General features: G+C 38.5%; 1 protein-coding gene across 2 annotated transcripts in view; it reads left to right on the top strand.

Annotated features, from left to right (window-relative positions):
• TBC1D5 (TBC1 domain family member 5) overlaps positions 1-16,481 on the top strand; it is a 309,248-nt gene that overhangs the window by 251,755 nt on the left and 41,012 nt on the right. Inside the window, exons 17-19 of one of the 2 annotated variants that reach the window (XM_079299429.1) lie at positions 1,906-1,991; positions 7,544-7,806; positions 12,348-12,419. In XM_079299429.1, coding sequence (XP_079155555.1) covers positions 1,906-1,991; positions 7,544-7,806; positions 12,348-12,419 — 421 coding nt within the window. The remainder of the gene's footprint in view (positions 1-1,905; positions 1,992-7,543; positions 7,807-12,347; positions 12,420-16,481) is intronic. The other variant, XM_079299430.1, reaches the window with a different exon arrangement.

Genomic DNA, 16,481 nt, shown 5'->3' with positions numbered 1-16,481 from the left:
TCAAAGAGCAGTCTTATGGCATAGAATTATTTTAGCCATCTCTTACTCTTCTACCTTACCCTTCAAAACATGTATAGAAAGAAGTTACTTAATTCATGAGAGAAAAGTTAAACTGTTTGATTACTCACACAGAAGTCACAGAGCCATCAGTTATCCTCATCACATCAGTTTGGATTTGATTATCATAGAAATGTATTGAATTACCAAACTAGAGCAATAGTAACTAAAGCTGATTCATTGTTATTGCTGTCAGTTAATGAGGACTGACTTTCAAGCTCTGTGAATAGGTAGAGTTATTCAAACATTGTTTTTATAACAGGAGATGAGAAATGTACAACAGCCATTACAATGTGGGTGGTAGAATAGATGAAAATTTTTTAATTCTTGTCTAATAGCTTTTAGTTGCTTCATTTTTTAATGAACATTACAAACATGCACATTTGAAATGTTTATGGTGTTTCCAAAGAAAGAAAATGAGACTTTTTATACAAGATTAAGTCTAACTGCAGGAAACAATCTGGAAATTCCCACACTTAAATATGCTCCCAAAAATTTTCCTGTCCTTTGGTATCTACAAATTCTATACATTTTTCCCTTCCTTTTACGTTGATGCAATGTTTTGGTCTTAAAAATTCAAGTCCTATATCCTCCTCCAGAAATAAGATTTTCAAGGAAGGAGGGCTATCTGTAGGTAAGACTGTATACTCCAGTCTGTAATGAAATCTGGAGAGCAAATATACCACATGTGAAACTGAAACACCTGAAGACTGACTGTCAAAAATATTAGGTACTCTCAACAGTGAATAAGTTTTGGAAAGGTCAATACATGGTTCACTAAAACTGTATTTACTACTAGCAGGACTTAAGAAGGTAGATCAGAGTATAAAGCAACAGCCAATAAATGATTAAACCTTTGTAGCAAATACTTAGTAAGTATTTAGATCTCTTTTATACAGTATATGATTGTGCAGAAATTTACCATTTTGCTTTCTCTTGCACTAGAAATTATTAAAATAAGCTATTTCTCATTTATATATTTTTAAAGGACCTTTCTGTACTGCTCCATTATTTCATTTCCATCTGCATTCAATTTTTTTTACTTAAAAATATTTACTTGCCCCTCCAAATAGTGTCTTTCATGATGCATGCATTTGATCAAGACAGTTTATGTATATACTGCAGTCTGTGCTTAATGCTCAACAGATTCTTAGATCCCAAAAGAATAATTTCAAAACTACTGAAGGCAGCATAATTCCATGAAAGAGTTTAAAAGTGTCAGAAGTGGAGAATAACAAGTGGATTCTGGTTTCAATATTAATTATATACACTTTATTGTAGGACAACAGTTCTTTATTCATGCCTTCAGTTTTGAGTAGGGTGAAATTTGAAGAGCAAAAATAGGCTCTGGGTGCCATCTAGTGGGATTGTTCAGGTTGTCTCACTAAAATGAATTCTTTGCCTAACAGAGATGCTGCTAGTGATGTATTCAGTTCAGAATATTTGCTACAGTTTCTCTGTACTCTTACAATTTTCTTTAAAAGCATGGCACTTTAGCTTGGAACTGGTCAAATTCTGTACCTGACCTGCAGGAAGAAATCATATCAGTATCTGTTCTTGTCCAAGAATTATTGATTTAATTAGAAATGTCACCACTACAGCAAACAACCTCATCACCATGTGGAAGAATACTGATTTCTGTGAGCATGGAATGGACTTACAGGTAGAATTTGGTATTAAGTATTTTAAGTCTTAACTTTTATGTAAATGACATTACTGCCTAGAAAAAGCAAGATGCCAGGAAAATAAGTTGTTCTGTAAGTTTCTAATTCTCTTTAATGAACATATTTCACGTCTCTGCTTAAAATCTCCCAGAAAATTACAATGAAGTATTTTTTTATTTTTTAGCGAAATCCAAGACCAGTGACTCACCAGTTCCAACAAAATTTAGATTATTACAAAGCACGTGGAGCAGACTTGATGAACAAAACCCGGTAAGCTGTTTCTAAATATATGTTCACCAAACTAAGACCTTACATAAAAAAAACGTTTTGAAAGACACTTTTATCCTAAACAGGAATTACATAAGTAGTATTAGAAGCACATGTGTTTATGTCTTAACTGCAATCTGGAGTATTCATATACCAGAAGCTAAGTGAAGTTGAATTAATGTAAACCCAGTTTGAAGCAATTTCTACAAAACTTTTCCTCTCATCTTTTAGAAATGGTTTGTATCCATAATGCCAAAATGTCTCGTCAAGGCCATATTACCTGGGTGGCCACAGGGTGGGTGCTGATGGCTGGTGGCTGCTGGTGGCTGCAGGTCAGTCCTGCACAAGCCATAGTGCTTCAATTGCCACAGTCACGGGCAGTTTCTTGGGTTGCACATGGCCCCAGCCATTCCCTCTGCCTGCTGATTCATGAGAACTTGCTGCCTTTTGGACTTCTGCATCTCTGTCACTTTCTGTGGAAATCAGCTGTGTTAAAAGCCAACTAAAATTAAAATAGAGTAGTTTGAGAAGCTTTTGAAAAGGGACAAAGAAGCAGAAATTAAAGTTAAGTAGAGTGACTGCAAAACCATCTTTTTCTTTATAAATCAGACTTTAAAGTTGAGGACAGGTGTCAAAAATTGCAGCATTCTATTGCATTTTCTTAATGTTTTTACTTATTCTTTTGAAAAACTATCTCAAGTGTTGCCTAAGCTGAAAAAATAAGTTGTTTGAAGTTTCCAAAAGAAAAATTTCAAGGATTTTGCAAAAAAAAGTAAATCATAAAGCCCAAACAATAATGACACCTGCCAAAAACTTGTATTTCAAGAAAAAAATTTCATTAAATCCGTGCAGGAATATAAATTAATTGTACACATATACTCAGAATACACAGCAAAGGAGATGGGAAGTTGTTTATAATAATTCAGATAGATGAAAATATGGGATAAATTAATCTCAAGACAGGAACACTTACAGTAGGTCAAATTTGGTAAAACTAAGGTTGGAATAGGGAGAGAACTGGAAGATGTAACATTAGGAAATGCTTCTGCAGTGAGCAGAGATGGATTAAATCAACTACCTGGTCTATTTTATTTTTAATTCCATGGACTCAGTTATATGTTTAAAATGTCTTGACAAATCTCTAATATATATTGCTTATTTTATCACATATATCACACATTTTAATCGGCCACATTCATATATTTCTCTCTCATCTCTTGTATTGATTACTTACTGAAAAGAGTAATTTCTTTGAATAAGGCCTGCTTAAAACAAAACATTTCCATCTTAGAAGAAAACTGCAGAGATTGAATCATCTTCCTACTGCTAGTTTAAAAATACACCATTCACAGTCAAGGTCAATGATGCTTATTGTGATGAAACAAAATTGTTTGCTTCGTGGATGGAATTCATGTCTCCTTGATACTCATGTTTTTAAACTGATGCCTTACTTTTAAATGCATCTGCTGATAATTCTACAACATAAATCAATCAGTATTTTTCTTGTAATTGTTGTGCATGTCTGGTACATTTAGATGCCTAAAATGCACACTGATCCATGTTTAATGGCTGTAATCATCCTTTTCATTAATATATCAGGCATTTAAATGGTAAGAAATAGACCCATTGTTCTTATTTTACTGAACTTCAGCTCACTTTTAATGTAAGTCTTCCAGAGATGTATCACCTCACTATTGTTCATTTTCTGAAGCTGTCATTCAGAGAAATTGCCCAGATTTTACTTGACAATACATTTTTTTTAAATCACCTCAGAAAAAGATAGCATCATTATTTATTTTTAATTAATTAATTTATTTCTTATTTATTTTTATGAATTTATATGTGTTCTGAGCTGATCATTAGCAGTGTCAGTTCACAGCACAGCTGAATCTCACCACAGGTTTTTAGAAGCTGTGATAACTATCCTTTCTAGCTGTCATGTAGTCCTAAAACATTCTTGCATTTTGCTGTTGGAAGCATTTCTAAAAATCATGTTTCAGATATAAAGGCTTAGAAATTGTTCCTGTAAAATGAATTTCTTCTCAAAAAGTCTCTTTCCAATCATCTGAAAAATACAAATGAACTAATTTTTCCTGGTATGGACATATATGTCAAAGGAGCAAATCAAACAGTGTAGAATAAAAACTGACACCTTTTTATTAAGCAAAATATAGCTGAAAAATAAAGAAACAAGAAAGAAACAAGCTGCTGGACACAAATACACAAGCCTCTGTATAAGCTTTGTTTCCTGAATCTCTGTACTATCATAATTCCAATGATACATTAAGCTCAAAGTGTCCAGTGGCTTTGTTGCTTAGTTGGCCTGTCAGTGTAAATCATTTACTTGCAGTAAATATAATTTTTTGTGCAAACTCAAGGGGTTTTTTAGTGATTGTCAAGGTTCTAGACTTAGAGACAACATAAACCTAGGACTCAATGTGCCAGCCACTGCCTTTCTTATAAGGTAATGTTTCAGGTGAATGAGTGGTATGTACCACTCCAAACTCCAACTTTAGTGATTGTTTTCAGCAATCAGAGGGAAAAAAATATACTAAAGTTTGAGTTCTGAATCTCAGCCAAGTTATTTCTGGTATGACCCCCAAAATCAGCAAAGTAATGAGATTTATTGCAAATATTGGTAACTGATTGAGATCCTGTTCAGCTTGATCTCATCTGTTAGCAGATTCCTATAAAAAGGAAAGAGAAAACTCAGCTTAATACAGGCAGATTATTAAAAAGAAGCAATCCATTGAGTGTTGATTCACATACCCAACTCCTTTTCTTGTCTGTCATAATCCACTAGAGCAGCAACTTCAGTTTGAAATGCTGACATTTGTGCCCCTGGGTCTACCACAAAAATAACCAAATATTTAAAAGTGCCCAAGGGCTTATCAAATCTCCCTGGCTGTTTTCTGTGAGCTTTCGCATATAAATCCACTGGCCATCCCTCACTCATTTGTTAAACTGGTAATTCCAGGTTCTGGGGGATCTGAGAGGGCCAAAGTGTTGGACTCCTGAGGAGGCTGTCCTTAGGGGGTGACTTGTGTCCTTTGATCTTCAGTGGGAATGTGCTGGCATCCTGGGCAAAAAAAGACAAGGGGCTGGGCTGGTCTGGACAGGTTACCCCTTGTTAGGTAAAGTTGTTTAACAGCTTGAATTTAAGTTATTTCTCAGGTGGAATCTCAACTTCAGTCTCATGAAGTGCTTTTCACAGTGCTGTTGCTATTTCCCCCACCTTTTCAGGGGGGTCTCCTCCAATTTATTTCATTTCCTGAGGGAATGAGACTATTCAGGGGGAGTGCAGCCTGCCCAATGGTGGGTGAATGTTCATACCCTTGCAGGAGGCTGTTAAAGGTGTATTGCTCTCCCTTCCTAGACTGTGCCAGCTGAGCAGTGGTTAAAGGTTCAGTGTTGGCATGCAATTGCCCAAAATAAACTGGAAGCCACAACTCTCTGTTGGCTCCTTCACTGCCCAGCAGGACAATTAGAAGGGGACCTGTCAATGCACAGTTACACGGGTGCTTATATTGTGGCTGTTGGGTTTGCCGTGTTGGGTGTTGCAGCTGTTAGTGGAATGAAATCAGCTATAACTTCAGGAATTCCATTTTGTGCTGCAGAAAGATCCAGTACTGTGATACACCAGCAATCCTTGAATCACTCAGTGCAGGCACTGCATGGAGCGAGCACACTGTTGTCTCTGGATTTCTTTGTGGGTCAGGGTCAGCAGACTTCTGCTTCTCACCCAGGAGCTACCAAACATCCAAAAACTCTCCTCCTCCCCTTCAGTTTGGGGGTGCACACCTGGCCTCAGCAAAGCACCTTCAGCTTTTGCACATCAGAGATTGTTTGAGTCACTAACCATTAACGCTTTAGTCTTTCACAACTACTCAGTTTTCTTTTGAAACCATTTGGATCTCCTGCAGCAGTATTTTATACTTCTGCAGATGATTTCCTGGTAGTGACTTAGTCAGTCATTCTCAGGTGACTGTAGATGGACTTTTTGTTCAGCAGCACCAGCAGCAATCAATAAAATCTAGAGACACAGAAACATCCTGTAAATAATATTCAGGACTCTTTCCCAGCTTCAATAAATTGGAAAGCAACACTTGGTCCCAGTCTCTGCACTGCTGTTACACCTAAAAAATTCTAGATGCCATTCTTCTTCATCACCAGTATATGGCAGAAGTGCCCCATACAGCTTGGAGCTGTATCTTGTGAGTGTGCAGGCTCTCATACTTCCTTCTGATAGCTCTCCTTTTCTGTCTATTCTGAGTACCTATTCTGATTCTAAACAACTCAGCTGTTGTTATTTTCTGGATCTGCTCTATATGTGTGTGCATGTTTGTATTGTGTATTCTAAAAAAACCCATCTCTGGAGACAAATAGAGAAATTATAGGAAGAGCAAAATCAAAGTTACTCTTCCAGGTGTCTGCAGAAGTTACAAATTACCGTATTAATTCATTTGTAGTTTATTTTTAGTTCAACTTCCCCAAAACGTTGCAAAGCTATTTTGCCCCAGTATAGTGATTGTGTTGGTTTTAATTACATTTCTTTATGTTTTTAAAGGATGGCTATTTATATCATGGAAGTACAGATCAGTAAAATAAAACCTCAGGAGTGAAAAGGTCTTTGTGGTTGTGATATATTTCTGTGAAGGGTATTTCAAGCATTAATTATATAAGGCAGGGAATTACTGCATGAACAAATAGGAATGGCTTTACTAATCTGTGGGTTATGTGAACACTCCCACTGGGAATTAGAAGGTTCTTTGCCTCTTTATTTTAGACAAATTAAATGGTTCAACAATTTCCTCATTCTTAATGTTGCATATAACTGAAGTGAATTAAATAGCCACTGTAGTTAAAAATAAAAAGTAACAGTTATAAGGATTGTGATTCAGTATATGTGTTATACAGTGAAGCAGTTCTTCATCAAAATCACTTTAGAAAACAGGATTCCTGTTTAAAAATTCCTGAGTTAAAAACTGCTTGGCTGGAAATGATTGGGCTGGGCAGAAGGTGAACTCAGAGCAAGAGACACCTAGCTCTGCCAGCCTAAAAGAACAGTTAGCTTTGCTTGTTGAAAGACATGTTTGGGATTGAATCATTTTAAACACTGGAGAGATTTTAATCTAGCAGAAATAAATATGAAAGCAGTCTTCAAATGAGTGCAAAAATTCAAATTTATAAAGTTTTTTATTCTAGATTGTTTTTTGTCACTTTTTTCTTTTTTTTTTTTGTTTTCTTTTTTTTTTTTTCCATAATTTAGGAAGGCAAATTAAGAAAATTGGTACAAACTCACTTTGTTTGGGGTTAATCTGCATTTTTCAGGGAGAAGGTCCAAAATAATGTGTCCATTTTTGGCTGGGAAAAATTCATACCACACCCAGTCCCTGTGATCTTTCTGTGTATTCCAGTGCAACTGTAGTAAAACACTTTCTTTGTAATGTTCGAGTCTTGGATTTTTATCTCCAAGTTTTGAAGAATGATGCATGTATGGCTGTGCCTGTCCAATGATGGCAATGATGCAATGATTTCTCCTCTTCTTTTCTCAGTGCCAGTGCTAAAGCTGCCCCTCTGAACATCAACAAAGTCTCCAACAGCTTGCTGAATTTTGGCCGAAAGCTCATTGCTCCGGCCATGGCTTCAGGTGGGGCAATGGGCGCTCCTGCTGGCGGGAGCAGCTTCCCTCCCTCTTCAGTGCCAAGCAGGAGCACGGTGGAAGCCCCTCAGCACCAGCAGCAGCAGCACCACCACCAGCAGTCACAGCAGCAGAGGATGATGAAGTCTGAAAGCATGCCAGTTCAGCTGGGCAAAGGTAAAGGGGAAATGCGTGGCAGCACCGTGACTGAGGGAAGCTTTGTCGTGCATCTTCAGGGCTGAAGAAAGTTCTTTCTTCTATTCCTTTTAATATCAGCATGTACACATTTGGAGGAAAGAGCCAAAAAAGTATTTTGTTAGGCAGGATGCCTGTGCCAAGTACAACAGCACGTTTGCAGTGCAATACAGAATTAGATGTTATCTCAAGAATGTACAAATATTGTAAGGAGTTTTGAACTTCTAAAAATATATTAAGCAGAAACTGCATCAGACAGGCCAAAAAACTTAATCATTACCATAAACATAAGCCAATTAATTTTTCAGATTTTTAGATGCAACCTTTTTTTAACTGGAAAATTAATTCCTACATGTTTTTTCAGGTTATCAGCAAAAAATGGCTTGCATAACAGTATTAGATAAATACATCATAATAAGTGAAGGAAGTTAGAGAGTAATTCTTAATAAACAACTTCTTATTCCCCTTAGAATATGTGGAGCTTATTTAAGAAGTTATTTGAACCATAGTATGAATTTTCTTTTCATTATTTGTGATGGTCCTCTCTATTTAGTAAACACTGCATCATTTTCTTAAGCCTTTCTTTTTATATTTCTTGAGAACAGCTTATTCAAATAACAAACTCACAAGCTCATCTTTGGTAGTTGTTTGCTATACTCTGCCACACTCAAGGTAGGTTACTGCTTTTCATCTTCAGCCAGCCCATGGCACTGTGCTTTTCAAGGAGTGTGTAGAGTAAAACAGTGTCTGCTGCTTTTAGCAACTCATCCAGTGTCATGGTTATGAGCTTGAGGGATGGTGCTGGTTGCCCTGAACCTTTGCATAGGATTGCATCTTTTTCTTTTTTTCACTAGATTTGAAAGAGTAAAAGAAGGGAAATAACACTTCATAGCTGAAGTTGGTGTTCCTTCTCTTTCCTGCGGCACCCACATGGTCCAAAGACCCTTTCATGATGCATGGCATCCCCAGCAGACACTGAGGGAGCAGAACTGAAAGGTACAGCTGTTCTTTTGGAGCAGACACATACAGGCACTTTTGTAAGGGCCACTGCAGCTGCTTGGCAAAATCCAGATATGCAGCTTCTCTCACAGAAGAATCTCAAAACTTGGTCCAGCATGGATTTTACAGTGCAGATAGGAAACTGAAGTGCAGGGAACTTCAATGCAAGTCCTGCTCACTGCAATGGAAGTAAAATTAGGTGTAGAAGAAAATTATTTGCACTGTTTCAGAGAGACTTTTTCTTTGCTTTTTTAAGAGTTTTCCATAGTTCTCTTGTCCCATTCTCTTTTCCCCTTTTGAATTTAGAAGTGATCCTTGCGTGGCTATTTCCTTTCCCTGCTTAATTTAATAAAAGCACAAAAATTGCAGCAACTTCCATAGATGGAATTGATAATAGCTTAATCTTGATGTGGCTGCTAAAGGATGACCCGTTGTATGGGCCAATTAACATGTATCATCAGGAAATGCACCTGATACTTCCTATACAAGAATCAGAATAAAAAATTGTAGTTATGTTTGGTCATGTGCAAGCTGTGCACATGTTGTTCTATCATCAGGAATATGGAGATTTGGTAAAGTTATGAAGAATTTAGGATGTAGGGCACAAAGTATTTTCATGGTAAGAAGGAAAAACATACTGCAGCTTCCTCTCAGTATATTCTGTCTATCCGTATTTGGCACAGCCTTTGCAGAAGTAATTTAAGGGCAACAAAATGTAAATATACTGTTTTTAATGGGTTCAGGTGACAGTGAGTTTTGTTTTATATATTAATGTTGGTCCAGACCTGTACAGTTACTAGTATTTTACCTATGATTGTATAGAAATTTTAAATTTTGGCAGCTATGTTTGCAAGTGCCATCATTAATATTTTTAAAGAGACACAAAAAAATAACAGGAGGAAATACTAAGTGTTTTAGAGGCTTCCCAGTGATTTTTTTCTGAAGTAAGTTTAAATGTTCAGCAAAAAAATTCCATTTGTGATGACACCTTGGTGGAGACACGCTAAAAAAGCACTTTGAAGCTTCCTGCAGGTACCTTTGTACACAGCACAGTCTCCACCACACCTTAAAAGGTAGAGTAAGTATTTTCTGTTCTGTGGAGGACAGTAACACCACCTCAAGAAAGAGCAGTACAGCAAGTCCAGTGCATGAGGGCACCCTCTGTAGCTATGAGAAGTTGCCAATACTTCTATCCCAGGAATTGAGATCTAGGAAAATGAAATGTATTCATACTCTCAGAAGCTCTCATTCCACTCATGTTTGTGCTTAACTTTTTATCTTCTACACTGGCTTTTTTCTAGCTCTGGATTCTGCTGTAGGTTTTGGGTACCTAAAAGCTATTTGGCATGGTTTGGAAATAGAAGGCTCCCAAATTACTCACTAGTTGTCACTAATTGTCTCCTGTTCTTGTTCTGTGCCTTCAGCTCTCCTCAGCTTCCTGGAGCTTGGTTACTTAGCTTAGGTAGGCAGAGACATGGATTTAGGATTTAAATTGATAGGCATTTGCATTTCCAGTTGATGTAATACTCACAGATGTTCAGTTGCACAGTGTAACAGGCCAAAGTTCTGTAAATCTAACAGGCATCAAGCCATAAAATAAGACATCCATTTTTCTCTTACTGGTCTTTTCAGATTTTGAATGCTCAAGTAGTGCTGATAATTTTAATTAATATGTAGAGATTTAGAAGTCTGAAGAGATTAAATTAATTGGCTGATCTACTTTGTGAAGAAGTCCTTGGTAAGGAAATACCTTGCAGGACTGTCAAAATAATCCTACCCCAGCTTTAACAGCTTTGCTTCAACAGTTAGCACTCACAAATCAGCTACCATTTATGCTGCCACACTCTAGAGGAGGGATGATTGGGTTACATGATCAGTCCTAATTATTTCTCACTCCAAAGTTTGGGTACTTGCTGAATTTCTGTAAGAAAAAAAAAAAAAGCATATAATTTAGATAATGTAAATGAAAAAACAGCAGAGTGGAAAAAAAAAAACAACCATAATTGCAAGCCTGTAATTCCAGATGAGTCTTCAGCATTACAAATCACAGCTGAACAAAGTATCCAGACACCTAATTGGAAATTCAGTTCCTCCTAATAATATATTAATCCCATTCAGCCTGTCCTCACCACAGAAGAAGATTGGGTATCATTACTAATTACTTATGCAAGGTAGCCTGCAGACAGAAGAGGGATTAAAACATTCTCTGTATTCTGCACAGTGAAGTAATTCATTGGCACAAAAGTTGAATTCAAATATTGAGTTTATTGGATTTTCAATTGAGGTGGTTATTTTGAAAGATAAAAATATTGATAATGAAAAAAAATATGGAAAAAAAGCACAATGGTTGCCTTGTGTGTTCTATTAGATTCTTCATCATTCAGAAACTGGATATTCTTTGATTACCAATTGGCAGTGTATTGCCAAGGAAAAAAAGTATTTCTCTTTCTCTTCTTCCCTGATAGTGTCCAATACAGTTTTCCTTCTAGGTCATTCCACGATGAAACCCAAAGGCTTTTGATTTAAATGCATCTTTATTACAAAGATTAGAGGACCAGTTTAAAGACAAAGTTCTGCCAAACTCTATTTAAAGAGTTTCCAGGCTACTCTTTGTTTTTATGAGTTGATATTACTGTGATAATCCTTGTAACACAAACAGAATTTCCACAGTCACCACGTATGCCCTAAAGAAATGATCCTCCAATTTAGAATTATTTATGAAGTGTCTCTAGAAAATTAGCATGCTTTTCATATGGATAAAGAAATTTTTTCACAGTAAGGATACAACTTCTGAGCTCCTTAGCATAACAGAGAAATGGAGTGAATCCAGTGGAGAGCTCCCAAAGCAGTTTAGGGGACTGAAGCAGCTCACGAGGAAAGGCTGAGGGAGCTGGAACTGTTTGGCCTCAAGAGAAGATAGAGAGGGGACAGTATCTAAAGGGAGATGTGAAGAGGATGTAGCCAGCCTGTTCTTGGCGCCAAGCAGTATAACAAGAGGCAATGGGCAGAAACCAATGAACAGGAAATTCTACCTGAATATGAGGAAGAACTTCCTTACTGTGTGAGTGATCCTGCCTTGAACAGATTGCCCAGAGAAGTTGTGGAGTCCCTTTCCTGGAGATACTCAAATCCTGAGTACACAATCCTGAGTAATGTGCCCTGGGGGACCCTGCCTGAGCAAGGGGCTGGGGCCAGGTCACCTCCAGTGATCTTACAACCTCAGCCATTCTGTGAAGCACCCAAACAGCACAATGACAGTCTCTGTGCCAGTGGCAAAACAGTTTTGACTCTCCAGTTAAGTTTAGATTTTGATATAAACCATCGCTTAAAAGCACAGGGGTTCTGCAGCCTGTGACTACTGGTTATCCAACCTTCCCGTTTCCTCCTGCCTGTCCCTGCGGCGCTCTCTCACAATGTCCTTTCTGTTCAAAGCAGGGTGCTCCGGCTGAACGCCCCAAAGCTGCGGCTGTTCCCTGGGCAGCAGCAGCGGCGGGGCCGCGCTAACGCTGTTGTTTGTTCGCCAGGCGAGGCGGGCGAGGCGGCGCCGCCGGGGCCGGCCCAGGCCCAGGCCCAGCAGCATCCCGCGGCCACCACAGGTAGGCCCGGGCGGCGCCCGCCGGCAGCGCCGCTGTCCCTCCACCGAGCGCCGCTGTTGTGCCGGCAGAGAGCTCGGCTCCTGCGCTCCCTCCCGACCCCTCGCTCTGTGTGTGTGTCTGTGGGTCTGTGTGTGTCTGTGTGCCTGCGTCTGTGTGTGTGTCTGTATCTGTGTGTGTGTGGGTCTGTGGGTCTGTGTGTATCTGTGTGTGTCTGTGTGTGTCTGTGTGTGTCTGTGTGCCTGTGTCTGTGTGTCTGTATCTGTCTGTGTGTGTCCATGTGTGTGTGTTTATGTGTCCCTGTGTCTGTGTGTGTCTGTCTGCGTCTGTGTGTCTGTTTGTCTGCATGTCCGTGTCTGTGCATCTGAGTCTGTCTGTGTGTGTCTGCATGAATGCATGTGCATCTGTGTCTGTTTGTGTTTGTGTGTCTGTGTGTGTGCGTCTGCATGTGTCTGTGTCTGTACATCTCTGTGTGTCTGTCTGTCTGTGTACATGTGTATCTGTACATCTGCATGTGTGTCTGTGTGTAAATGTGTGTGTGGCTCTGTCTGTGTGTGTCTATGTGTGTCTGTGCATCTGCATGTCTACATGTGTGTGTCTGTCTGTGTGTGCATGTGGGTGTGGGTGTGTGTGTCTGTGTGTGTCTGTGTGTGTCTGTGTGTGTGTCTGTGTGTATCTGTGTGTCTGTGTGTCTGTATATCTGCATGTGTGTATCTGTGTGTCTGCGTCTCTGTGTGTCTCTGTATATCTGCATGTGTGTATCTGTGTGTCTGTGTCTCTGTGTGTCTCTGTATATCTGCATGTGTGTATCTGTGTGTCTCTGTGTATCTGTGTGTCTGTATATCTGCATGTGTGTATCTGTGTGTCTCTGTGTATCTGTGTCTCTGTATATCTGCATGTGTGTATCTGTGTGTATCTGTGTGTCTGTGTGTCTGTGTGTCTGTATATCTGCATGTGTGTATCTGTGTGTCTGTGTCTCTGTGTGTCTCTGTATATCTGCATGTGTGTATTTGTGTGTCTCTGTGTATCTGTGTGTCTGTATATCTGCATGTGTGTATCTGTGTGTCTCTGTGTATCTGTGTCTCTGTATATCTGCATGTGTGTATCTGTGTGTATCTGTGTGTCTGTGTGTCTGTATATCTGCATGTGTGTATCTGTGTGTCTGTGTGTCTCTGTATATCTGCATGTGTGTATCTGTGTGTCTGTGTCTCTGTGTGTCTGTGTCTCTGTGTGTCTCTGTATATCTGCATGTGTGTATCTGTGTGTCTCTGTGTGTCTGTGTGTCTGTATATCTGCATGTGTGTATCTGTGTGTATCTGTGTGTCTGTGTGTCTGTATATCTGCATGTGTGTATCTGTGTGTCTGTGTGTCTCTGTATATCTGCATGTGTGTATCTGTGTGTCTCTGTGTGTCTGTGTGTCTGTATATCTGCATGTGTGTATCTGTGTGTATCTGTGTGTCTGTGTGTCTGTATATCTGCATGTGTGTATCTGTGTGTCTGTGTGTCTCTGTATATCTGCATGTGTGTATCTGTGTGTCTCTGTGTGTCTGTGTGTCTGTATATCTGCATGTGTGTATCTGTGTGTATCTGTGTGTCTGTGTGTCTGTATATCTGCATGTGTGTATCTGTGTGTCTGTGTGTCTCTGTATATCTGCATGTGTGTATCTGTGTGTCTGTGTCTCTTCACTGGCATCCACCGTGCGTCAGCATCCATCTGTACTGCAAACCTCTGTACTCTTGCACTCTGTAGCCCATTTGCCACTCTGTCATGGGGTCCAGTTCCACCATCATCGTCCCTTTTAGCTGCATTACTTCCCTCTTGTTATATTTGGGGCAGGTATTTTGGGCCGAACATCTACTGTAGTGCATGTGATTAACGGGGAGCTTACCTGCCTTGGCTGCAATAAAAAGCCTATGGATTTGTGTGATGAGGTGGTTTGAATGAATTTTAAAAGTGCTGGAAGCCTTTGTTCCAATTTGACTGCAGGAGAAAAAGGGAAACTAATTTATCTGAAAAGTTTTATAAAACTCATCTCATTCTTTTTGAAAATTTTAATACCCTGCATCCTCACTATGGTGAATACAGACAGATCCGAATGGTTTTGAATTATGCATAGTGCCATACTTCTGTTCTTCTTGGTATCTTTGTCCTTGCTCTCCTTGTAACTATGAAAGCTGTTCTTTTCCTCTGTAGGAACCAAACAGAATGAGCCATCAGTTTTGTATGTCTTTTTTGCATCTTCCTCTAAGTTTTTTTTTAAACAGGAACCTACAGAGTTCCTGGTTATATTCCTCCATAACCTAACTCAAACTTAGTGAGACCTGAAGCTCACTTTCGTTGTAAGTCTTCTCCTCCTTGCCATCATCTTTTACTTTATTCTACGCCTAATTATTGATCACATTAAATTTAATTTATCGTTCTTTTCAAGACATCAGAGGTTTCCACAATACCAACAGCTTGGTCCCTTTTTCCACTGCCCCATCTGTATGTTTTCCAAATGGTTTTGAGGCAGAGCATTTGTCACCTTGGGGTCAGTCCCAGTATCATTAGAAACAGGCAAGTAGTGAGGCACTTAAAAGCCAGCACATGAAGATAACATTGCTCCTTTTTGCCTAAGAAATTGATGTATTTTTAGTGTGTGAAATCCTGTGCATCATTACTGTGAAGTATTTATGCATTTTAGAGTGCGGATATATATATAAATTTTTTTTTTGAGACATCCTACACTGTAATGTGTTCTGACTACTTCATATGTCAGGGATCCTCACATATTTGTTCTGTGTGCATCATTTGCAGGTATTTGATTTCCATGTTTATGGGGTTTCTTCAGCTCATTTTATATAGGTTTTAGGATCTTCTAGTACATGCTTAGACAGTCAGAGATTAGATTTCTCCAGTGTTTTTTAAGGAGCCATAATTTATTTATCTGATATTGACAGAATGAGCAGATGAAAACGAGAGTTTTGATTCAGTGGTTTTCTCAGGTTGTTTATGAAGATGCTAAAAAAGAAGGAAAAGGAGTTTAGTTATTAATTATACTTTATTGCAAACTTTATCCATTTTGATTCTACATTAAGACATTTTTTTTTTATGGAGCAATAATCCAAAATTAGAAACTCTGTCACATTGCCTTCTTGTGAAGCTATTGAGTGAGCAGAATGTCCCACACTGCACATTAAGAAAGATGTAAATTCAGTACGACACAGAACAGAGAAGGTACAAATGGCATTTGTGTCATTGTCCTGAAATCCTGAAACCCGTGTGTTGGTGCTACAGTGTTGTTTCCAAAGTTATGTGAGTGTTGTTAATGCCTTGGTGCATACAGGATACATCTGAAGGACTTCAAGAGCAACATGGTGATTCAGTTAAATGTTGTTGCAGCAGGTTCCTTCAAGAGTTGGACTCGATGATCCTTGTGGATCCCTTCCAAGTCAAAATATTCTGTGATTCATTAAATTTGTCTATTGGGAAAATCGTAGATTACTTTTCTCTTTTTTTTTCTTTTTTTTTCTTTTTTTTCACATTAAAAAAACCACATATGATTGGTGTGTGTCTTTCAATTTTCTTATTTGCTCTTCTTAGTTGTAAAAACAATGATTCCTCTGGAAATTAGAAAAGCCTACCAAAATCCAATAATTCTGTTTTATAAGTTGCAGCACACTGTAATTATTCATATGTACTGTTCTTTCTCTCTTAATTCTCAATTATATCCCCAAATAATCCATGTCACAACACTGTTCACAGGGTTGGAGGCAGAATAAAAAAAATAGTGCTTCTTAATGATAATTTCCCCAGATTTGTTTATTCATGCAGTAGGATCAGATGCATCCTAACCTTTCTTCTTACTTGGGTATCAAACATACAGATACAGTATTTTTATCACTTCTGGTTTACTGTATCTCTGTCTTAGTTTAACTAGATCTTGTATTGCTCTTATGTTTTATTTTCATTATATAGTTTATAGGCCATAAGAACCAGAGTGTTTGAAGCTCTTGGTGTTATTTGGCAAATTCCCTTTTAGGACAGTTTTATTATTCTGTCCACAAAATCTTGTTTGGTTATG

Source organism: Erithacus rubecula (genome assembly GCF_903797595.1).
Source record: "Erithacus rubecula genome assembly, chromosome: 3".
Lineage (NCBI taxonomy): Eukaryota > Metazoa > Chordata > Aves > Passeriformes > Muscicapidae > Erithacus > Erithacus rubecula.
This window is presented reverse-complemented; position numbering and strand designations above follow the sequence as displayed.